This window comes from Labeo rohita, chromosome 19 (assembly GCF_022985175.1).
Source record: "Labeo rohita strain BAU-BD-2019 chromosome 19, IGBB_LRoh.1.0, whole genome shotgun sequence".
NCBI classification, from domain to species: Eukaryota; Metazoa; Chordata; class Actinopteri; order Cypriniformes; family Cyprinidae; genus Labeo; species Labeo rohita.
The window spans coordinates 13,346,188-13,372,895 of record NC_066887.1 but is presented as its reverse complement, the minus strand read 5'-3'; the positions used below and the strand labels follow the sequence as shown (position 1 = coordinate 13,372,895).

Here is a 26,708-nt window from a genome sequence, read left to right as displayed (position 1 = left end):
CCATTCAGTGCTCTCTGATTTTACCCAACTTTGACGACTTCCGCTATGATAAACCCAGAAATGTGAGAAAGGTCCATATTGACTCAGCAACATATGTAATTCAAATGACCACTTAATCTTTAATATTTGGCCATCTCTTTATGACAGAAATGCTACAGCCATTGTAATTTCTTGAAAATGTGGACATCAAAAAGTTTAAACGTTTTAAGTGGGGGTTTGAGCTTTTATTTTGTTAACAGAAAGATAATGAACTTCTCCTGTGTTTGTGTAAATTTGATGAAATGGTGCACGTTGCGTCCCAGATGAAGGTTAATCCAAACTCGCAACAATATGCAGAGATGGAGTTTGAGACGCTCAGCACATGCAAATGATAATAGTTTATGTCATCATCATTTAATGTTTAGTGTTATCATTTAATGTTTATTCTGAACTAAGTTCTTTACACAGTTTGTGAAACTTCTTTTTCCATACAACAGTTCATAAAGTGAGCTGAAGAACGAACATCATACAGGTTTGAACATGAAGGTGAGTAAATATTATTTTATGTGTAACTTTATATAGATGTCAGTAAATTTCCAAATGAGGTGCTTGATAAATAATGAACACAGAATAATTTTTAATTATTTTATTAATAAAACATTTTTTTGCAATAATTTATTAAAAATGTTATGATTTCCATGCAGTTTAAGGGTACAAGAAATATGAAATGAACACATCCACTTTGATTTGTTCAGGAGCTCCTGTGTGTCTGTGTGTGTGCCAGTGCAAACACACGGGACGGTACAGCAGTGGAGCACACAAGTGTACACTTCCAAAAAGCACTGTATAGAAAAACAAAACAACATAGTTGTGGAGTTCCTCTTTTTTGTTTTTGATGGGCAGTGATGAGTTTTGTGAACTCAAAAGAGATGGCAAATGAATAAAAAACAAAATAAAATAAAGCAAAAAGACCAAAACAAAAGAGCGGTAAGTCTTCCAGCACAGAATAAATAGTTTGTATAGCGATGTGTAAACTTGTAGACAGCACGTTTTCACACAGTGGCAAACAGACATACACGCTCACTGCTAACATTCTGTCTTTTTAACGTCATTTGTAACATCCCCCACTATCATTGTATTATACCTCTACAGAAAAAATAAGTTGTTTACATTATATACATTAGAAGTGGTTGTTCATTCTTCTGGGGTGATGACAAGGCCTTGCTATCGTTTGTTACATAATGCAAAGGTAGACCAGTTCACACCAGAATACGCATGGAGTCCAGCCCAACAATTTTCTCAAATCTTGTAGACTGAATTCATGAATCTCTTTGCACAAATGAGTGTTTCCTTGCTTTAGAAGAACACAACATTTAGATCGTTTTCAGTTTTATAGTTAACATCACAGATTTAAGTGTCCAACAAATCAGCTCTTGACTTCATTTCCAAGGTTATTGCCAAGACGGTCCTAAACAACCAGATGTGCATTCCACAGACCATGATACATTTTCAAAAGCAACGTGTCAGCGGGTTAACCTTGTGTTTCGCTTGATTCACAAACACATGCACACACACAGTGATCTGAATCCACAGTATAGAACATGTCCGAACAGAAATCATATATATAAAGCACTACCTTGGTCTTTATTCAGTTTTTGTGTTTTTCTAGTGATTTCCTTAAAATGAGACTACATCACAAGTTCACTTTTCCCATAACGGTAATGACATGAATACACAGACGGACCAGTGTTTACCTTTCCAGTTTCAAAAGAACAGTTTGTGGTGCATGGCACACTCTGAATGTCTTCATGTTTGCTTTTGGTACACTTCAGAGTGTACGACAGCAGTTGGGATTGCACCGAGAAGCACGATCCCCATGACTGATGAATTCCTGTGCAATGTCAACATTAGTGTCATAAATATACACCAAAAGTACAGGTAGTGTAAAACATATTTAAGATATGATTCTGCCTTCCAGCTTAATGCACCATCAAGAACATACTGTAAATATACTTATCTATACAGTTAGAATGAGCTTATTATTGCCACTTTCATAATTATTATATTGTGCATTTGTCAGAAATGATTGAGTAAAAGTATTTGCAAAATTAAATCTATAACGTATGCATAGGATACCATGCATGAAAGATTAAAAAATAAATTATTTTTTAATAAATCTCATACATTCTTTAAGTATACATACTTTACCGTATGATTAATCTGAATAAGACTTTTATAATCTCTCAATAATCTCTTGTGAATAATTACATGTCATCAGGCTGCTGTAGCCTGGACTAATTAATAATATGGTCATCATTATGATTTCAAAGTAGAGTAATGAATCATGCCCTCTCCTTGAGCAGATAACTTGTAAACATCCCATTCACTCAAACTCAGTCTAAAAGACATTTATTTAAAATAGATATTTGAGTTGTTCCTTTGGATGATTATTTTTTATTTTTTTCATTTGAATACTAAAGTTCCTGTTTGTAAGTTTAAAACCATTGTTTAAAACCTCAGTAACCAGCAGCTTGAAGATCAAATAGGACCGGTGGAATTCAGTATCTACCTATTTTATGACATTACGTTGTATGAAATTATTCTTTCATTTAATGACAGTATTCTGTAACTATACATGTCAGATAAGCCATATACTGTATGTAAGATTTTTAAATGAAATACAATATGTAAATGTGAGCTAGCCCTTTTATTTCTACTGATTCTCTGAGCTGAACTGTTAACACTTCATTTTCATTGTTGCTTATTACCCTTAATCTCTCTATGATAAAATATAAAATTCAAAATATAAAAATACAATCTTATCAGAACACTGTATGAGACTTAACAGATCATCACTTAATGTCAGTACATACATGGGCCATTCTACAGAATTGGTGCAAAGTCAGAAAAAAAGCATATATTTCCACAAATTTTCTATGTATGCAAATTGTATAATATCCAAGGTACATTTCTAGTAATTATGCAGTTAATTCTCATACTATATTTTCAGAATGTTTTAGAATATTTGTCCTTCCCCCTAATTTGTCACTACTGAAACACAGTAATATATAATTTAATAAGAAAGGTTATATTGACCTGTTAAGATGCTGCAATTTTACAATTACAATTTTAACAATATTTCAAGTGTAATTTATGAGATTTGTTGTATTTTGAATCCAATTTTTCTCTGTAAAAGGCAAAAAGCTGATCATACTGATTTCAAAGTTAAGGATTCACTGGTTTGGATATGCACTGAACCAAAAACTATCATAACATCTTAGCTGATAATTCAGTATACTTTATTTTTAACAAAACATCCCATGTTTCGGTTGTGATGGTTTCGGTAATGATTTTAACTCTCATGCTAAAACACTACTAAAATATACTAAAATACTAAAAACTTGCACAACTGTACTAAAATTTAGTTTATTCCCCTCAAATAAAGGATTATGTGTTCCCTTCCGTTACTAACTACTAACTAACTACGTTTTGGTTGTGACTTACGGTAGTGACAGTTTTAGATACTTTTGGGCCCAGCTCAAAGATGCTAATCAACACATGGTTAGCTACCACAGTTCTCAACAGTTGTACAGATATAAAAACTAAATGTTATGACTCCCAAAAAAAGTGTGCTTAATTGCATTAAAAAGTATTTGGTAGTGACGCTCCTTAAAGTTACACACAAATTTTCAGACTTTTGAAAAAATTTACCTCATCTTATCACCATGTAGTTACGAGAGGGAGACACATTAATATTTCCTGATCATACATGTACACTGTAAAAAATAAAAAACACAATTTGTCAAGTCAGCTTAAAATAATTTGTTACCCTGCTGCCTTAAAATTTTAAGTTCAGTCAACTAAAATAAGTTTAGTCAACTTGAAATGTTAAATTGGACTAAGTAACAACTTAGATATTTGTGTTTGCTAAACTTAACAGATGGGTAAGTAACCCAGCTGCCTTAAAATTTTAAGCTGATTCAACTCAAATATCTAAGTGGTCACTTAGTATAATTTAACATTTCAAGTTGAATAAACTTTTTTTGAGTTGACTGAACTTAAAATTTTAAGGCAGCCAGGTTACAAATTATTTTAAGTTGACTCAACAAATTGTTTTTTACAGTGTAGGGGTGTAGTTAAAATCAGTCTCAGGCAATGAACTAAAACATACACTGTTTTAGTAGTGACATAAAAATGACCAAAAAACTTTCCTAATTTAAAAAAAAAAAAAAAAAAAATTTGAACTTGACTTTTTTACAAATAGATATTTTTAAAAACAGCAATGAAATAAAATGCTAAAATTACTCAATATCATTTTCATTCACGTTTAAATTTAGCAGTTAGGGTTCGGGACAACCACCTCCCAATTGTAAGCTAAGCTTACTGATATTTTAAATATTATTGTGGGTTTCAATAGATAATACAAAGATCTTAGTAACCATCTAAGATTTGAATACTTAAATGCTTTTTAGATGTTTTTGGTTGTGGGACATCAGTTTGCACCAATTTTGTACAATGGCCCCTTGTTAATGACATTTTAATGAACATTTTTGTAGTGTTACCCCAACATTTTAACAGGAGGTTAAAGGGCAATAAGAAACAATGAACAAATAAAGCCAGTATGCTAATCTCAATTTGTAATGTAAAATGTACATAATTTTCTGCAGTGTTGATGTTTAAGTTTTTTCTCTAATATTGAACATCAGATGTGGTGTTCACATGTGCCAAAGACGTTTCATATTGTGGGATACTGACTGCTGAACGTGCCAAACAACATATCATTGAAGACACAACATTGAAGAATAAATGTTGAAATGAACTTGGAAATAAGAGCTGATTGTAGTAAGAATGAAAACTCAGTCAGTCATAAGCTGCAAAAGTCAAGTCAAAATGTAGACAATCGCCTCCGTGTACTGAAAAACTCATCGTGCATTAGAAACGTCAGTCTAGGTCGTGGCCGTCATACTAAGACAAGCTCCCGTGGCGTTGTGGGATTTTTGCGTATCTGTTTGTGTTGTTGTATTTAAAGGTCTTTGTCATTGTGACTCATTAGTGAGCGTGAGGTACTATGACAACTGCTGTTAGCAAACGCACCTCTGTTTTGTTTCAATCTCCTCCTGCTTTCCCAAAAAGCTGAGACGATACCCACGAATGTTACGTTATCTCTAGATAACAGCCATACAGAAGGAAGTCACAAGTTAAAGAAATTCTCAATGCATTGGCTTCATATGGATCATATGTGCTGTCACTGGTTTTGTCACACACAATACGGTCCATCAGGCTCCAGTAAGACACACATCACAGTAACAAATCTGACAGAAACTAAAACCAAGACACCGACGGTGAGATATCAGCTGAAACGAACTCTTGCCTTTGATATGAATGATACGTAGCTTATTTCCGATAATTTTGAGTACATTTCCAGATTTACAAAAGTAGCACGACACCAGCTCTAGCTGATGCTCCCTATCTCTGCAAGACGTTGTGCAAAGTTCACTGCACACAGTTACATTTCTATAGCAACTATGAGGTAATTTCACTGTTGCTAAGAGCTAGGTGATGTATTTTCACAATGTCACTCTGATAGCGGGGCGGACCTTTCTGCCATTTCTCCCCTGGAACGGGCAAACGCGCACCCTCCACCCGAGCCCTTTTAGCCCAAGCTACAACCGTAGAGGATTCACACATGTTGGGGTTTTAATCAACCGAAAGAAAACAGAAAAAAAACAAGAAATAAACAGAGGGCGGGTAAACCGGAAAGTCAAAACGAGGCTTTGTTCATACATGACTTGCTCTTATTAAGTTAATTACACTTGTGCTAATTTTTCAGTCCCGCTGTTTAATACAATATCGTTCTTCTGTCTTGCTGTGTGGACCGCTTCTTTTGTGTAACCTCGCAGCTTTCTGTGAGGATATTTTGGTTTTGCTCTGCATGGCGTACCACTTCCCTGTTATTATCGCAATTTGTGAGTCTTCTTGTTCTGTAACAGCCGGTCACGTGACGGCTATCGTACATCCGAAGCATAGGGCTGCATCTGCGTGTTTCAGTCCTGATATGCAGGATCAACTCGCTCGGCTGTAATGGAAGACTGACCCTCTAAAGTCCCTGGACCTGTGGCTCTTGGAGGTCGCACTTGCGCGACCTCTAACGTGACGTTACTTGCGATAAATCAAAGTAGTACTTTTGATACTCTGATACCAGGATAGGCCTACATGATGCTAGCTGTTTTTGAAGAAAAACAATGTGCGGTTCACGTCTATCCAGGTGAGAACAGTTGGCCCGCGTTACCCTGAAACACTCCCTTGTTGTCTTTAGCAAAAAAATTGAGACGCTAATAGTCTTATTTACCACTTTTTCACACCATTGGGACACTGAAGCAATACAACAAATTCATACCGGTTGCGACGGCGTACGTGTGTCTCTTTCTGGTTCGTCGGCTGTTTGTAAAGTTCTCCGATTACCAGGCCTCATTGGAATAATTCATTTCACAGCATATTCAAAGCTCACTTTGATGTTCGAATATGGTATTTACATGGCTGTTGACATGGTGAATAAAGAGGTGGAGTCCTCGGTCACATACGCTGCCCATTTCCCGCAAGTTCCAGCAGAACCGATGCACACAGATATCGTGGAAAGGCTGCTGGAGGAAGCGTCTCTTTTTTTTACCAGCTAAGGCTACAGCTCCTGTCCTCCGCAATTGTGTTTGGGGGGGCGTTGAGTCCATCGAGTTAGGAACGGGAGGTGACGGGACCGAGAGGATGGGAGTCTGGGTTGGGTTGCCATGTGAGGACCTCCTGTCACCTCCCTCCTAGCCTGAAAGATCAGTTCTGTTCTGATGTGGCCATGGATGGTGGGAGGGGGGTCACGAATGCATGAAGAGTTGGACCCCCCTGGGTTGCTCACACGCTTCTGTTAACCGCTGATATTGCTCAGTCTGTCTTAAAATAAAAAAGCTGATCGCTTCCTCGGAGTGCAGGGCAGGCGGTGGGCCTCACAGGCCGGACACCATGACCCTGTAGGAGGGGGGCATGTGTCTGTGGCGCGGGCTGGATGCTGGGCTGCTCGTGGGACTGCTGCAGCTCGCGTCCACCCCTCCTATGGAGGGCAGATAGGCATGATGCAGGATTGGCAGCTGCAGGGACAGTCTGCGTTGTATGCTGCGAACACAAACCACAAATAGTTGTTATACACACAAAATTCCCAGACCAATTCCTAATTTCTGTAATGCTCTTTAGGGGACATCGGATGCCCATTTTCCACAAGGAAGGTCTTCATGAAATGTCTGCAACACTTTGGGTACTTTAACTGATAATGAGCTACGACTCACCCCGCCCATCTGATAAATTTTTTGGGTATTCGGTGGCATGTTTCAATCAAAAACAAAACTAATCCACTGCGTCCTCAGTGACTCTAATGTCAGGAGAAAATGTGGACTCTTATGTTCACTTTTACATCCAAATAAAAAACACCTGCATTGCTTACGAGACGTTGTTGCTAGGACTGGGCGATTAATCGATAACGATAATTATCACGCTATATATACACTACTGTTCAAAAGTTTGGGGTCAGTAAGACTTGTAATAGTCTTTAAAGAAGTCTCTTATGCTCATCAAGGCTGCATTTATTTGATTAAAAATATAGAAAAAAAACAGTAATATTGCAAAATGTTTTTACAATATAAAATGTTTTTTATTTTAACATACTTTAAAATAGAATTTATTCCTGTGATGAAAAGCTGAATTTTTATCAGCTGTTACTCCAGTCTTAAGTGTCACATGATCCTTCAGAAATCATTCTAATATGCGGATTTATTATTAGAATGATCAATGTTGGATAATATCAACAGTTGTGCTGCCAAATATTTTTTGGAACCTGTGATTTTTTTTTTTTTTTTTTTTTTTTTCAGGATTCTTTCATGAATAACAAGTTTAAAAAGTACAGTGTTTATTCAAAATATAAATATTTTATAACAATGTAAATTATTTATTATTAACTTTTAATAAACTTTTAATTATTAACTTAATACATCCTTGGTGAATAAAAGTATTAATTTCTTAAGAAAAAAAAAAAAAAAAAAAAAAAAAGAAACAATAAAAATGTACTGACCCCAAACTTTTGAACGGTAGTGTATATATATATATATATATATATATTCCCTCAATAAATGATAACAAGAGTTCGATGAATGTTCAATATAATGTTTATGCGCCAAAGTGTACTAAATGTATTAAAGGAGGAATAATGGGATATAATTACAGTATTTTTTGTGATTAAGCTATAGCGTTTATGCAATTATACTAAAAGTATTCAGACTACTGTTTTTCATACAAACACCTAGGAACCATATTACATTTTTACCATGGTATTGAGGTGCTATATTTGTGGTTTTAACCACAAAAGATCAAATATTATCATGATCTATGAATGATACTATGGAAGATCAATAGTTAATTAAATAAAACGAAAACTCAAACAGTCAAAATTTAATTTTACCACATAAAAATTAAAAATTAGGTTTCTACAATTTTTACAGATATTACTGATTTTGATAATGAACATAAATCTACATCTGCATCCTAACTCAAGCTACTATCAAATGTGTATTTCTAAGAGACAAAAAAAATGTTTTATTATTGTTATCAGGCAGCACAGTTTCTTGATTTGAAACAATATTACTCATTAAAACTGCAGAACTAAGAAATTATTTTTTATATTATTAAGATATTTATTTTGTTAAAAAAAAGTGTTTGTCATGTTCTGACCATAAAGAATAGTTTAAAGCCACAATTAACTGGTTTTTACAACTTTCACATTGTAGCAAAAATCAGCCTTTAAACTCTAAAGAAATAAAATTTTGACATTTATCGTGATATTTGTTGCTACAGCTGTTCGAGCGCAGAGAAAAAGGCAGACAGTGTACAACTGTCTAAGGACAGAAATGTGCTAATACAGGACAGTTCGTCAATGGTAGTGGGCGGGGCCTGAGCAATATGACATCATACTGCTCAGAAAACCAAAACAGCTTATTAATTGAGACTGTTTGAATTTTTTGAGGATTAAAAAAAGGAGTGAATGGATTTTTATCATTGTAGGGTTGTTGTGTCCACATACTGCTAAGACAAATTTATTTGCAAACACCATGTAAAAGTGAATTTTGCATCTGATGTCCCCTTTAACAGAAGTTCGTCTATAATTATATCACCTAGTCACAGGGTACATTTAAACCAGCAGTGACTTTGCCACGTACAATTTGTTCCTTTCTCAATTAAGCGTTCAAGGTTTAGCTGGTTAGCATGACCTTTAGTCCCTGCTGGCAGATGCCATAACTACACCATCTGGACCTACACTACTGCTCAAAAGTTTGGGGTTGAAAGTTTTTTAATGTTTTTCAGCATCATTACTCCAGTTTTAAGTGTCACGTGATTCTTTAGAAATATTTTCAATATGCAGATTTAGTGTTTGAAGAAAATTATTAACAGTCATCTGTGAAGGGTTTGGGACTGTGTTTGTTCTTGTGGTGCCATCAGTTCAGTATGAACCTGACTGTGTGGATCACCTGAAGTAAAGTCCATTTCATTCCTGTCTTGTGTCAGATTCACACTGCACCCCAAGAGGCCGAAGCCCTTTAAAAATCAATTACACAAGCCAAATGGCAGTTATATAAAGTGCACACACCACACCTCTCACGATTGGTTTTTACGATTGGAGTCTCTTTGAGTTATTACTTTCAATTAAATATTAATTTCATATATCAATTAAGGAAAATGTCTTCTGTGTTTAGAAATAATTATCATCGATTAGTCAGACGTTACAGGTTCACTTGCAAAAACAAAAATGAAAATGTGAATGTCATTAAACTAAAAATGTATTTGTTTATCCTCTACTGCAGACATGAAGAACGAGCTCAATAAATTACTCATTGCATATTCCCATGGTAGAGATGGTGTTATTTAGCAGGGTCAAAGGACTATCAGCTGCTGGAGTAAGTGTATGTGAGTGTATATGTGTGTGTGAGTGTGTGTGTGTTCGATGAACAGTGACACACTGCAGAATCGCTCCTCTGTACAATCAAACATTCATGTGCTGGGACGGCCTGTAGTCCTCTAATTCTACTCTCCTGTCTATTTTCAGGGTCCAGTGCCTTCTGCTCTCAGTAGAAATCACATGTTATGTAACCACAGCTCGCCCCCCCCGCCCACACCCCTTTCCCTCTCCTTTTTTCTCTGTCCCTGAATCTCTCTTACTTGCTTTAATTTACTTTTCTTTCTCATCTTTATTTTGCACTGCCCTGTTAATGAGTTCACATTTACAATGAGTCTTGTGTTAATACATTTCCCCTGTTTTTAAATAGCTCATGAATTTTAGTTACATCATAGCCATGATCATGATTTGCAACTTATTATTGCAAGTGGTTTTGCAAAGAGATTGACTGGATAAAAATATGTGGTATGCAAAAGTAGTCAACAATATTTTTTAGTCCGTTTTCCCCAAGAAGATAAGAAAGTATTATTTTATTTTAAATGCATATGTACCTTTTAGGATGTAGAGGACCTTTAAACAAACACAGAGACACTAAAATGTGTGAATGAATGAATTTTGTTATAGTAGCATATACAAACAGCTTTTCTTAGGCTCATACTTTTATCTTAATTTTGAACATTATGTCTGTTTTAGAATGCAAAAGCTTGCAAGTCTTTTGTCAAATGTTGTTTGGAAAGTGTGCTTGTGCTTTTTTTTTGAAAATTTTGTCATTAATTACTTACCCTCATGCCATTCCAATCCTGTAAGACCTTCGTTCATCTTCAGAACACAAATTAAGATATTTTAATGAAATCCAAGAGCTTTCTGTCCCTGCATAGACAGCAACACAGCTACCACACTCAAGACCCAGAAAGATAGTAAGTACATCATTACAATAGTCCATGTGACATCAGAGGTTCAACCGTAATGTTATGAAGCCTTTATGTATGCAAAGAAAAAAAAAAAAAGCAACTTTATTCAACAATTTCTTCTGTTTCATGTCAGTCTCTGCCACGTGTTCATGAAAGTGCCATGATGCATCTGAAAAAGTTATTTTTTTGTCTTTGCACACAAAAAGTATTCTTGCCCACAAAAAGGCTTCATCGTATTACAGTTGAACCACTGATGTCACATGGACTATTTTAATGATGTCCTTACTACCTTTTAGGGTCTTGAACGTATCAGTTGCGTTGTTTTCTATGCAGGGACAGAAAGCTCATGGATTTCATCAAGATGTCTTACTTTGTGTTCTGAAGATGAACAAAGGTCTTACAAGTTTGGAACGACATGAGGTTGAGTAATTAATGACAGAATTTTCATTTTTAGGTAAAAAAAAAAAATCCACTTGGCATGGTGTTTTTTTTAACAAATGGTCATTCATACATTTTTTTAGGTGTCCAAATGTGTTATCGCCACACTGTGTATACCAGTGTGTGGACTTACTGTTCTGGTGAGTTGATATCTTCTAGTGGACCTCTGCTTATCCTAGAAGGATCCATGGATCCCCACTGAGCCTGGGGTTTCTGCTCTAAGTGGTTCTTCAGAGATTTCTCTCCATCTGAAAACAAAGACATTGTGTTCAGAATGCTTCCTTTCCATCAAGATGTCAGTGGTGGATTCAGCTGAAAACTGAGTCAGAACTTGCACCTTATAAGACACTTCAGCTTGACATGTTTGGGGGTGAATAATGTATAACACTCCAATAAATTGTTCTTTTTCTCTGGATGACAGCAACGGAGGAAAAGAGTGTCACATACCAAAATGAGTCACCGACTGACAGCTGTGTGTGATCGACAGGTGAGGAACACGAGGTTTGATATCCACTTCTCTTACCTTTGCCGTCAGTGAAGTTGCGTATGCTCAGGATATTGTTGACATCCTGGTAGTGGTTTTGTTTAATGTATGGAGTCTTTTCTGGAGTGTCCTGGAGTTGCATGGTAACCTCTTCCAGTTCCTTATCCAGCTGTAACACAAAGTCCAAAATTATTTAATAGTTTAATTTAATACTAATTTAATTCCTGAAAACATTCGAACAGAATGGAGATGTGTACATTTTTCTTATTTTGCCTAAAAATCTATTTTTTTTGATTTAGTACCACCCTTCAGAAGCTACAGAAGATAGTTATATGTTACTCAGAAAACAAAATAAGTTAAATTTACCCTGATATTCAAATTTAAAAAGTTTCACCCCCCGGCTCTTAATGGATTATGTTTCCTTCTGGAGCAACAGTGAGTGTCTGAACCTTCTGTAATAGTTGCATATGAGTCCCTCAGTTGTCCTCAGTGTGAAAAGATGGATCTCGTACAGTCATTGTTGGAAAGGGTTCAAATATACAAAAAGCCAAAGAATTTGAGGGACCTGAAGGATTTTTCTTCAGGTAAAAGGAACAGCAGGCAGATTAACTGTTCAGGACAAACAAGGGACTCATGAACAACTATCACTAAACAAAACAAAACAAAAAAACAGCTTTGGATCATTCAGGTAACAACACAGTATCAAGAAATCAAGAAAATCATGAAAATATCAAGTTTTATAAATTCAACTATTCCTCTAAATAAACAGTAACATGCATTTTGTATGATCCATCTTATTTTGGTAAAATAATTAACATTTTTAATGATTCTGAAAGGGGGATGTAAACTTTTGACTTCAACTGGATTACCATCATTTAATTGCTGTTGTCATTCTGAGAATTTAATCATTTTGTCGTTTATTATTGACTTCACCTCTGTAATTCTCATTCGGAGGCGGTGGTTGTCTGACTGTAATCCATCCAGACGGGAAGTGTTGGCCTGGTTAACACTGGTTACTGAGGTGGACGTCTTGGAATCTTCCTTCTTCTGGTTCTGGGTGAACTTTAACCTCCGGTTCTGTGTGGCCGCATCCGGGTTTGTTCGCATTGTAATAAACTAACGAAAGAGAGAGGACAAAGACGTGCTGTTGAGATCCTAGCATTGATTCTGTGTAGGATGTATTTGTTTAGAGAGATAGTCGAATCTTTGCAGTCTTTCAAATTTCAGTGTGTTTATTTCCAGAGAGCTCCTGGGGATGCAAAGTAAGCACTGTTCTCAATTATATTCAGGTGAACTTGCTAGGGATTTGCACAAATCAAATGCCAGAATGTGCCTTTCGCTGACCTCTACAATTCGTTCCCCATAGGGCTGAAGCAGGCCGTGCGGTGCAGTACTTACTTTTGGCACAAAAACCAGGCACAGCGTGATGGTGCTGCAGAAGATGATGACCAGTGCCACGATGCAGAACTGCACATTAGGCTGATCCCGGGTCAGGAAGGACACCGCTGCCCCAATGATACACATGATACCCACATTATACACACTCATGCCGATGTACTTGCTGTCGTTCAGCGCTGGAATGCTCACGTTTCTAGTCTCCCAGGCCAAGAAACATCCAAACAGCTAGACAGAGTGCAAAGAAAAATGCAAAGAATTACTTATCATTACAGGTATAAGAGCAGTTTTTAGACAAGATCTAAGAAAGAATAACATAACTGGTCATATGACATTTTCATGTTCACCTTCATCACCGGGTGCAGCCCTCAGTTTACATTGATGAATCATAAAGTCAGTGAGAATGAACTGTGGCTGACTTATTTAGCACCCTAATGGCTCTAAAGGCAGCTAACAACACCTGTCCAACTTTCTCGGGAAGTCAGAGCAGCAATCAAAGCACCTTTGTGTGAGACTAGAGTGAACTCTGAGAAATATGACTCAGCTAACTCAATGACGCACACTCTGAGATTTGATTCTGCACCCACTCGCCTCAAATCTATTCAATCCTAATCCAATCACAGCCCGTCTCACTCTTTTTCCTCGTTCACCCTCTCATTCTCTCTTTCTTTTCTTGTTCTCCAGGAACACGTCAGCTGTAAGTGAAGCCGTGCTGATTTAGCAGCAGGTTTTCAAACATGGCAAGAGGAGGATAGAGGAAGTTCTGAAATGTCACATATCTGAGAATGTGAGTGTGATGGCATTTTCACTTGTCCACTGTTATGATTTGACTAAAGCTTTAATATAACATTGATCACTTCTTTCCCACCAAATCTATCACAGACGAGAAAAAAGACGAGGGAGGAACGAAACAGGAAGCGATACTCTGTGGCCCAAGGCTGAACTTTGACACGGATCATCTACAGTAGGGCAGGGGAAAAGAGGAGGTAATGGCCTGCCAGTCAACTGAACCACCTGCCGCTATTACAGCAGCAAGAACAAACGGACAAATCATTTCTACAGAGCACAAAGTGAGTCGAAGGGCAGCTTTTTATTGGAGGATGTTGCCACCATTGACTCTGAGATAATGGTCAGTGCTATGGGCAATTAACTGACTGGAGGCATTTTGGTTCCTGGGGCACCTTACCAGTAATCTAAAGTGAGGTTAATTGGAAAGAGCAATCTCGCTCTCCTCCTATGGGTACAATGTGTCAAAATCCAGTCAGTGAGCTTGCTAGATTTGCATTTCCAGTAGGAAATAACAGTGTGTGCAAGGCAGCAAAAGAACAATGTAAAAGTTTATAGCAGTGCTTTTCTGACTCTAAGGCCCAAACATAGTATTTGAAGGCCCATCAATATACTTCTGGTACTTATGCTATAATGACAAATCTGGTAAATTTGACCTTACGTGACATTGTTCACGTGGTTTACTGACATCTTTCTGTGGTTGAAAAACAGATCGAGTGATTACATCATACATTTACAACACTGATGTTCATTCATGTTAATTTTTCCTATAACTAGTAGCTAAGAGGAACAGATGAATAGTTCAAATGCCTCTTGAACCTCTTAAAGAGCATTAGATCCACATTTACAGTCAACCTGATCTCATGACTAAAACATACCTGTGGGAACTTCTTGGCGAGATGCAAAATACGTACCAAATAAGTACATATCACTGCAGTTTCCAACAGAATCGAACACTAGAGGCAGTAAAACAGCAAGCACTTGTAATCTTTTTTTGATTACATACAGTCATGGCCAAAAATATCGGCACCCTTGCAATTTCTTTCAGAAAATACAACCCTTCTCTGAGAAAATTGTTGCAGTTGCAAATGTTTTGGTACTTGCATGCTTATTTTTTTTGTTTGCATTGGAACAACACGAAAAACAGAGAAGAAAAGACAAATCTGATACAATTCCACACAGAACCTAAAAAATGCACTGGACAAAATTATTGGCACCCTTAATTTTATAATTGGTAACACCCCCTTTGGGAAAAATAACTGAAATCAGTCACTTCCTGTAACTATGAATGAGTTTCTTACAGCTCTCTACTGGAATTTTGGACCACTCTTCTTTTGCAAACTGCTCCAGGTCATTCAGATTTGAAGGATGCCCTCTCCCAACTGCTGTTTTAAGATCTCTCCACAGGTGTTCTATGGGATACAGATCTGGACTCATTGTAAACAGTGCCATGATGTCCTTTACCAAAAAGCTCTACTTCAGTCTCATCTATCCACAGTGTGTTCTCCCAGAAGGTTTTGTCAGATAGGTTTTGGCAAACTCCAGTCTTGCTTTTTTATGCCTTTGTGTCAGCTTTGCTTTTCATTCAGATGGTGACCTACTGTGTCTGCAGATCAGCTTGAATTTGTTTGGAGGTTAATCAGGGTTCTTTATCCTCCAATCAAACATTAATTTCTTGTAATTTTTCATAAATTTTGCTCTTCCTCCACGTCCAGGGAGGTTAGCTACAGTGCCATGGGCAGTAAAACTCTTGATGATATTGTGCACAGTGGACACAGGAACATTAAGATTTCTGGAGATGGACTTGTAGCCTTGAGTTTGTCCATATTTTCCACAATTTTTTTCTCTCAAATCCACAGACAACTCTTTACACTTCTTTCTTTTCTCCATGTTCAGTGTGACACATAACACAAAGGTTGAGTCAACTTTTCTCCATTTTAACTGATTGCAAGTGTGATTACTATATTGCCCACACCTGTTACTTGCCACAGGTATGTCTAAATACAAATTACAGGAGCATCACATGCTTGAAAAGCAATTATTTCTTACAATTTTGAACAAGGTGCCAATCATTTTGTCCAGTCCATTTTTGAGTTCTGTGTGAAATTGTATCAAGTTTGACTTTTCTTCTCTGTTTTTTATGCTGTTGCAGTGCAAACAAAAACAATAAGCACATGAATACCAAAACATTGGCAGTTGGAACAGTTTTAGCGTGCCTTATGTAGGAAGAAAAGACAATCGGTTTACGTGTCATTGTGTCACATTAAACAGCCACAAAACGGTTCTTAATTAATGACAACATTTTAAATCTGAGACACTGTTTCGTACCAGAAGTAACCTGCTCTGTCTTGTCTGTCAAGCGTGTTGTCAGTTTCCTCTTTGCTCCGCAATGTGTTTTTCACTGCGTGAGAACATGATGTGTAGTTTGATAGCGGCACTGTTTGTCAGACATAGCAACAGTAACTAAAGAGGGCTGATCTTTGCAAAGGGTCAGTTACTGCCAGCAATGTGATATAGCCTACCTACATTGAGCTTCACGACTGATACTGTTTATCCTGCCCGAAAAGACCATAAACATTACAGTTCATGTCTGTGATAATAATTAATTCACAGACATGAATCCTAAAAACAAATAATGTCAGCGCAAAACTTTAAGTATTAATTCTACGCAATTGTCTGGCCTAGTCGTACAAACAGGTGTACATCCAGCTGCATGAATTTTGTAGTCATTTGTAAACATTCATTACTCACAAATAATAATTTCTACACAATGCAATATTTTAGACAAAGAATATTTTAGACAAAACAATATGAAATGATCTAAAATGCTTGGAAAGTAAATTTACCAGGTCTAGAAATCACACTTTTAAAATTCTGTAGGAAGACGTGGTATAGAATAAAAATGACAGTTGTTGAGAGAATTAATTAAATGGGACATAATAAATAAATAAATGAGTCATTTATGCCTCAGTTGTAGACTTTGGTTTAGTGTAAACATAAAAGACATGAAGACACATATTAAAGACACTCAAGGAGATGTGTTACAGTGATTTCATCTTAACTTCATTCTTAAGCCCAAAATCCCTTTAACCATGTTAAAAATCATACTAATGCAGACGGCGTTTATACAACAGTGGCAACTGCAATATGAAAAACAAGATCTAAGGTCATTGTTCACCAAATATCCAAGAACTCTAAATTGTTTGTTTAATTTCATTAAAACTGTTATAATATCGTCTGTAGGTGATGAACATTAGATAACTGGAAAAAAAAGAAGAAGGAGGAATATCAGTACAGTGCTGCAGTGCAAGCACTGTAATATATCCCTGTTGTATATGGAATTTGTATTTTCTGATATACCACAAGAGACTCAGAATCCAATTTTAAGAATGCATTTTCATGACAGTAACAGTGAGATATTATATATTATAATTTACCAAATGTAGAAGGAAGTGGCTGAATATTCAGCCGCCGTTGTCGGCGGGAGCAGATGGCGATCATGTTGACGCTCTCTAGAATGTTCTCACTCACCATAAGGAGGCCTTTGTAGGCATAGACAATCCCCAGCCAAATGGTCATGTGCGTGTTCTCGCAGTGCTCCAGGAAGGGCCGGATTGCGATGTCTCGTCCCTGAGGATCCGCCTGTGGAGACGCAGAGAGGAAACCAATGAGTGGAAATAATCTTGGCTTTAAAAACACCTTTGTCACTAACAACAATAACACTGAGCCTGGGTTTATTTGCCTCGACTTTAAATGCTTTAATACAAAGGTTGACTTTAGGAATTTATTAAGTAAATTTGCATTTAGATTTAAAAGTAAATTTGCACTGAGTACCACTACTGAGGCTAAAGGCGTTATGGGAACTTGGATCATTTGATCTCCCATGGGAGACCGACTCTAATAGACTTTCCAAGAGATAGTAAAAATAATATAGTCACCTCTACAAAATGCCACTTGAGTGTTAACGATTAACAATAACTCTTTATGGGACAAGCATTGATTCCTTAATATTGGTTGAGATATTTACAGTCCTGATATGCAAAGCAGGTCAAGACTCTTGAAGCAGGCCTGTGAACGAGAGAAGACCTCGACTGAGTTCCCCTCAAAGTGCTGGGTCTAAAAGTAGCCAAGCTCTAACCCACTTTCTAGCTGCCCCACTTTGGAAAACCTTAAGCTTGCCATGCAACAACCCGGACACAAAGATAGACAGGGATCCAACCTCCAAACGCATCCCTAAGTCTTGCTGATTCTTCCCAGTTTAGTCACAGAGTGTAACACCAGCGGCTTTCATCCGCCTCTCGTGTGGCTCTATCTGCGTGATTTGAGCTTGGCATTAAGGAGTTCACAGCTCAAAAGACATCTTTACAAAGTGACAGTGCGAGTAAACTGGGCCAGCCAATGCAAGAAGCTCTATTTATAAACGATATATTCCATGATGCGATGAATCCTAGAAGTCAAGCTGTCGGACAATTTTTATACTCAAACAGATCAAAGAGGAAAAGCTGATGATAGACCTCTTGAAGTCTCAGAAGCAGTTTACTGAAGATGTTTATGGGAAAACGTTGGATGTAATGGTGCTTCTACAATAGTGCTTTTACTACTGTTAAACATTGTTCCATATGGCCTCAGAAACCCACAACTAAAAGCTAAAACTTGCTTAAAAAATGCTTATTTCCAACTGCACAACAACAAGACCTCCGCTTTCATCATAGCTTGAGCTGTAGTTAGTTCGAGCTGTGTGGTGTTGCCAGGCAACAGTCAGTGGGTTGGGCTTAAAGAGAGTGCTGGGCGCTCTGTTATTTCTCACTGCATTAGGCGTCTAATGTAATTGTTCGATGGAAGCTGGAAGGGTGTGTGACTGACAGAGTGTCTGTGGAGAGATGGAGACAAGAGGGACACAGTTAGCTGACAAGAGAGAATTATATCACATTTTATAGACTGGATTGAACCATATGGCCACTGACAACTGGAAACAGACAGCCATTAGGTGTGTATTAGTACACAGCGGCAGGTTTACACACATGGTGGGGGAACAGGAGCATATGGATAACCGTAAATAAACATAGACATATAAATATATGTATAATACGTTGTAAAAATGGCCCTAAATGGTGATTGGTTGATATACGTGGGTGTATACACTACCAGTCAGTAAGATTTTCAGTAAGAAGTATTATTTTTAATAGCTTTTAACTACTTTTAACTATTTTTTTTGGATCATCAGTCATCAAAGCTTGGTAAATATTGTTCACAGACACGAAGATTAAATTTCACCAAGCTGATTACTCACAGATCATGTCTTCATTCCATTTTAAGTCTGATTTTGAAGTAACAAAGAGGTTATATCTAAGTGTGAGTTGTTTACTTACTTTTTTAATACGTCTTCCTAATAATATCATTATATTGTTTACTCAGACTGATTCACAGGAGCATAAACACAAGAGACGGGATTTATTGCATGAACCAATCACAGCTGAACATAACCAGTCATATCCTTTCCATTGACTTTCCTCCATTCATTTTCAGTTACCCCCCACCAAACCCAGTGCACACTTTGGGGGGTCTGTTAAAACTCAGTGGGCTCAGGGGAGGCGAGAGAGATGTGGACTCTTGTTGTAACTTTACCTGCTGGTGGACAATGTTTCATTAGAAAAAGTGATTTATACACTTTTCGTGTTATATTTTGTAATATATCTGTTGTTTTCTTTTTGTACTGTTTTTTTTCTCATCCAATATTTTAAGGAGGCACTGCTCATTTAAAAAGAAAACCATTTTTTATGAACAGAAAGTTCAAAAGAACAGCATTTATTTGAAACAGAAATCTTTTGTAACTGTCTTTACTGTAATTTTTGATTAATGTAATACGTCAGTGCTGAATTACCTACCTGATCTCATGACCAAAACATACCTGTGGGAACTTTTTTGCGAGACACAAAATATGTACCAATAAGTACATATCAATGCAGTTTCCAGAAATGAACACTAGAGGCGGTAAAACAGCGAGCACTTGTAATCATTTTTGTACAGTTATGATTACAGCTCCATATGATTTGCTTTGCAGATGTAATAAGCTTGCTCAGCCGGCACGGAATTGGACTTAGGATGTGGAATCCTTGGGTATGAATCCTGTGAAAAACATGATTTGTGATGAAAGAGCTGAAAAACAAGCTAAAACGGCATGCTTGCGATTACGTTTTTACGTCACATTCGCTTTTGTTTATACTATCGGGTAGGTTTAGGTGTAGTGCAGATGGTACGTTATTTTAAAACGTCACGGAGCATTAGAGTTATAGCACCACATTTCAAGTCATAAAACGTACCATCAAACGTACCATATGTGTGTTCATCTGTTCTGGGGAAAAACACAGAAAACTCTTTTAGTGCCACTTATTGGACATTTCACATTGAACACGAAACGTATATGGCAGTACATATTTTGCGTCTTGTGAAAAAACCCATAGGTACGTTTTTGTCATAAGATCAGATTTTGCATTGCTTATTTGTTTAATGCATTTAAGTATATGATGTGATTGAGTTCTGACAGTGCAACAGAAGTGTCCCATGTATCTTGATCTGAGCTTGAAAAAATAAGAAAAAAGCCAATATGCAGTCTGTCAGTCAAAGTGGAGGATAAACTCCAATTCAATGGTTGTCTGGGGCTAAAGCCATGCTTGTTATTTTCTAACAAGAGAGCAGAATCAACCTAAAATGACAGGGAGAGTGACAGAAAGAAAGAGAGAGCGAAAGAGTCAGAGACTCAGGGTAGTTTGCTTCTATGAGCATATATTTTATTCCATTGAGAGTTTAGTCCAGCATGAATGAAATTTCTATTATCCAGCCTCAAAGACCTTTGATTTTGAACTAAGCTCTTGTTTAAGGGAAATGATAGTTATAATACTCATTTGGATGGGTCAGTCACCCTCCTGTACATGTGTTTCTCTCTGACATGGCTTCTTGTGACCACAATCTCTTATCTGTAGTAATCCTTTTACATTACGTCCTGTGATCTCTTGGCGGCCGCATGCCACTGCTTAAATGTATGACGGAGAGGCAGATATTGTTCAGTGGAGCCGAGAGTTGTTTAACAAGAAGTTAAGTCAATTATTCAGCCATCTAATCTTAAGGTCAACTGGAGCGATATTTCACTGACCTAATCCTACAGCAAAGCCATAACACACATCAAGGAACAAGGTTTAGCACCATGGTTCAAAACCAACACTCGGCAAGTAAAAATTGGTGAGTTACTTGCCAGTTGGCCAAACTGCAACATAATACATTACTTAAACAGAATAAAAAATGACAAGATGGCCCTGCTTAGTATCTTTTGAGAGGCTCAAAACAAGACACAATTTATCTAGGCTGCCTATAGTGGCTCAATGTGTAATATTCACTGCAAAAAAAAGTAACATTATGGACATACTATGTTTTCTATTTCTTATTTTTCTTAGCATCTTTTTCTTAGCAAAGCTGCATTTAATCTTTAACTTTAACTTTATTTAATCAATAAAAACAGTACTACTGTGAAATATTATTATAATTTTAAATAAATGTTTTATATTTTAATAATATTTAAAATGTAAATAACTCGTAAAAATGATCCTGGTTGATATACGTGTGTGTATACCACTGAAGCCCGTTTCTGCCGCTGAATAAAAAATAAAAAATGGTTATTGCGATATTTTATCTCACAATTCTGTCTTTTTTTTCTCAGAACTACATGACTATAAACTTGCAATTGTGAATTATAATGTCAGAATTACGAGACACACTCACAATTTGTGACCTTTTCTTTTACAAATGCAAGTTTTTATCTCGCAATTCTGACTTTTTTCTCAGAATTGTAAGATATAAATTCGCAGTTGTGAGTTATAAAGTCCAATACTAAGGGGATAAAAAAAAAAACTGAAATGTTCTCAGAAAGGCGTTTTTATATTTCACAATTTTGACTTTATTACTCGCAATTTTATATCTCACACTTCTAAGAAAAAAATCTGAATTGCGAGTTTGTATCAAGCAATTCTGAGAAAAAAGAATTGTGAGATATAAACTTGCAATTGCGAGAAAAAAAGAATTATGAGAGAAAAAATCATTAATTACCTTTTACTTTTTTTAATTAAGTGGCAGAAATGGGTTTCCATTTTTATAATTATAAAAAAAGTAACTTATTTCTGTCACACAATCCTTCAGAATCATTCTACCAAAAAAAAAAAAATAAAATAAATAAAATGTACTGGTCATTTTCTGCTGGGACATTATTTATTAATTTTACTGACATTTCAGTTAGCCCTAAAATAAAGAATGAAGTGCAAAATTCAAAATACAATCAATACGATTTAATATTTTTCCTATATTTTTTACAGATTATTTACAGTGCAATATACTGATTGTGTGCGCAAGAAATATTTCCTGTTATTATAAATGCTGAAAATATATTTAGAATATATTTGATTAATATTTTTTTGATTTATTGATCAATTTAATAAATTATTGCGGAACAAATATATATTAAGAAAACTATTTTGTTCAATTTTTAAAATAACATAAAAATGATGCAAAATACACTTCCATGACTGGCAAAAGTAAATGTTGGAGCATGTTTAGCATTTTCCTGTTTACTGTCTGAAAGGAAGAGCATCTCTGTATGGCTCCTCGAGGGTTACATCTACCTGCTCCAGTTTGAAGATGAACCTGCAGCTGCACGCTGAGACTCTGCAGATCTGTCTCCCTCTGGTGTGTGCTTATTTTTGGAGCCCACCGCTCTAAACTCCACTTCAAATGCGGCGACTTCAAAGTGGCCCTGCTGCAGTCCCTGCGGCTGAGCCTGGGAGCTGCCATCACTGATTCATTACAGGCTAAATGCATCATTAGACCAGGAATCTAACCCCAAACATCGCACGCATTTAAATATGCAAATGAGAACGTGCAGCGCCGTGTTTCAGATTGCCTTTGTTATTGCAGCCTAAAATGCTTTTTATTGACATCATTCTTTAATCTAATGCTCCGGAATATCTCGGTTTTAATCACAACTCCCATCTGCTCGCTCTCCGCGAATCTCCGATGCAAATGACTTTCGCTATGTTGCCGTCATGTGACTGCTGTACCGCGCACCCTTCGCCCTACACAAACACACTCACTTATGAACATGCAGCTAATTTGCGAATAACAACCTTCATAAATGGGGTTCGAGTGCTCACTGTCAAACGTTATTAGAGCTCACGCATGGGCAAACATTTGAATCTGGTGACTACTGGGATTATACCGAGGTATTCACACAGATGCGCTCTCAGTATTACAGTCACGGACACACAAGCGCTCGCATGCGCTCGCACACATTTGCCATAATGCTTACAGCTTGTTTTCTTTTCTGAGGGACAATCGAGATTTGTGACTCGGGTCATCTATACATCCTTGTTGAGTCAAGGACACAGAGAGGTCCCGCACACGATAAGCCATCAGTCCTGATAACTCATTAGGACCGCTGTTTTTTTTGCTCTACGAGGGCAGGCATGGCAAACTGTGAGTGATGGAGGACGGCTGCTCTCCATCATGGTGCACTCTGCTGCCCTCATGATTACTGAAGCCACACGCACCTTTCTGTGCTCTGGTCAGAAGGGTACGGAAAAGAGTAGATGGGTGTTTGTTCGTCTGTGGGCACTTTTGCCACTGTGGACTGGTTAGAAAATGAAAAATAATCTTGAAACACACCTTTACACTCTTACTTGTATAAAAACGTTCAACCGAGCTTATAAATACACCACAGGTCATGGAAATCATGAATATTTCCACCACATCTCACATCTCATGTTTCTGTTCTGTTCCTAGTGGAAATCATATTTGAAATAAAATGACTGACTTGCTTCTACAGCATTTCAAATATGCACAATGCGGAAAACACGGACAGAATCGCAGAATCCATTCATATGTCATGGAATTTTGGATGAATTAATCAAAACTAGGCAAAAATAATATTTAAATATGAATCCTGCTTGTTCTGCGTGTCTCTGTGTGAATGAATGGCGCAGATGTGCGGTTTCGTTTACTACACACATACTGAAGCATGCGTGACACTCGCTGTTTTTTCAGCCTCTGCTGCCTCAATATACGAGTACATGAACACATAAACATAATCTCTAGAACTGCTCTGAGACTTCATGAGCACTTTATCGTTTCTTGTGAGAAAACTATCGTCATATTATATACAAACAGAAACTTAAAGGTCTTCACAGCAACCCATCAAAATAAAAGTTCAGTTTAAAATAAGAAACTCTGACAGAAATATGTTACTTAATGTAATGACGCTACTACTACTTCTAATAAAATTTTTATTGAAACATTACTTTTAGGGAATATTTACCAGAAAAATTATTTACCAGAAAAATGAAAATACACAACACAGCATGTCTAAAAATAAATAAAAAGTAATAACTAGATTAAAAAAAATGTTTGTCATGACAAACTTTAAGTTGGCTTGAGAAAGCCGGACCTTTGAAAAATTTTATAAAAGTTTATAAAGTTTTAATAAGTTTTAAGTTAGATGGTTTTCAATCTGAAATAGTTTGAAGTTTAAAGTAGTTTTAAATTATTAAAGTTTGAATGTTTTGTAGTCAATACTTAGATAGATAGATAGCATGTTATTAGCATGTTACTAACATGATTAACGTGTAACAAGCATGATGTTGTAATGATTAACAAGTTGCTAGCATGTTGCTAACATGTTTCTAGGATGATAGCAAGTTACTAGCATTTAATTAGCATGTTGCTAGCATGATTAACATGTTACTAGCATGTTGCTAACATGATTAGCAAGTTACTAGCAGAATTCTAGCTTGATTAACATGTTACTAACATGTTGTTAGCATGGTACTAGCCTGATTTGCAAGTTACTACATGTTGCTAACATCATTCTACCATGACAAGCATGTTTCTAGCATTATTAGCATGTTACTAGCATGTTGTTAACATTATTCTAACATGATTAGCAAGTTACTTGCATGTTGCTGGCATGATTCTAGCATGATTAACAAGTTACTTCCATGTTGCTAGCATGATTTTAGCATGATCAGCATGTTGCTAGCATGATTCTAGCATGATTTGCAAGTTACTAGCACATTGCTAGCATGATTCTAGCATGCTTAGCATGTTACTACCATGTTGTTAACATGTTTCTAGAATGATTAGCATGGTACTAGCATCTTTCTAGCATGATTAGCATGAATTTAACATGACTAGCAAGTTACTAGCATGTTGCTAGCATGATTATAGCATGATTAGCATGTTACTAGCATGTTATTAGCATTATGTGCAAGTTAGTAGCACCCTACTATCATGATTAACATATTTCTGGCATGATTAGCATGTTACTAGCATGAAAATTTGTGTAAAATGCATGTGTGTTATTATTACATAATTTTGAAACTGCTTAACCATCAATTGAATCTTGTTTAGATAATTTTTTTCAAAAATGTATAATTTCATGTTTTGTGAATTTTTAATATTGAATGCTGGGTCTGGGCTGAGGGAAAACAATAAAATTTATAAACAGAGTGAGTGCAGGTAAAAAGGGCAACATGGTCTCATGGTGAAAACTTTTCGTGAGACGTGAAATGCATACCAGTAAGTACATATCACTGCAGTTTTCAACAAAAACGTCCACTGAGTGGCACTAAAAGAGTGTTTCCCTTTTTCCCCACTGAACAGATGTATGTGCATACAGTATGGTACGTTTTATGGTTAAAGGCTGTTGCATTATTGTAAAGGGTAGGTTTTTGGTTGGGGTAGGTATAGATGTTAATAAAACACAATCTAACAAGTAGAAAATTAATTTTATTGTTAGTTTCCGGCCACAGCTGTATCAACCACATTTTATGTGACGTTGGTTTTGTATGTGTCACCGCAGTTCTGACTTGAAATGTCCATTGAGTGGCGCTTATAACTCTAATGCTCTGTGACGTTTTAAAATAATGTAGCCTACCATCTGCACTGACACCTAAACTTACTGATAGTACGAACAAAAGCGAATCATCTTTCAGCTCTTTTATTGCGAGTCCTGTTTTTCACAAGATTCATACCCAAGGATTCCACATCCTAAGTCCAGTTCTGTGCCAGCTAAGCTACCGAGCAAGCTTGTTATGGAAAGCGAGAGTGAAACGTATGGAGCTGTAATCATAGCTGTGTGCGAAAACGATTACAAGTGCTCACCGTTTTACCGCCTCTAGTGTTCATTTCTATTGGAAACTGCAGGGATATGTACATATTGGTACATATTTCGTGTCTCGTGAAAAAGTTCCCACAGGTATGTTTTTGTCATGAGATCAGGTTGAAATTGGGACAACTCCTACATAAAGTGCATTGAAAAGTAGAAGGGGAAAGAGATGATGTCACGATCAGAGATTTTGACATAACCATCATTTAACAAAAAGAAAAGAAAAAGTGATATCGACCCTGGGACTTGAGAGTGCCTGTAGCTGCAGAAACATCCATATACTTACTAAGAAAAATATCCCGACCACCCTTCCAGTGAAATTTATTGAAGTGCTCTTTGAACCTATCGGTGAAACGGTAAGTTCAAAATGGGCGGCAGTAATCCACTGAATCTGAGGTCTGAACTGACCCAGTGCACTTCACATTAAACAAACTGCCAGCACACTTCAAACACTGTCTGATCTAATCCTCACGGTAAAGTCCCACTTGTGGCTCATTCACTTTATCATTCCCGGGATCATCCGCACCTCAT

General features: G+C 36.8%; 1 protein-coding gene across 1 annotated transcript in view; it reads right to left on the bottom strand.

Moving 5' to 3' along the window:
- Positions 1-610: 610 nt before the first annotated feature.
- Positions 611-26,708, bottom strand: part of gabbr2 (gamma-aminobutyric acid (GABA) B receptor, 2) — a 242,494-nt gene continuing 216,396 nt past the window's right edge. Inside the window, exons 14-19 of the mRNA XM_051136519.1 lie at positions 17,507-17,617; positions 13,193-13,417; positions 12,728-12,910; positions 11,834-11,963; positions 11,444-11,558; positions 611-7,137 (exon numbers count right to left, since the gene is read on the bottom strand). Of these exons, the coding sequence (XP_050992476.1) occupies positions 6,972-7,137; positions 11,444-11,558; positions 11,834-11,963; positions 12,728-12,910; positions 13,193-13,417; positions 17,507-17,617 (930 nt within the window). The 3' untranslated portion in view covers positions 611-6,971. The remainder of the gene's footprint in view (positions 7,138-11,443; positions 11,559-11,833; positions 11,964-12,727; positions 12,911-13,192; positions 13,418-17,506; positions 17,618-26,708) is intronic.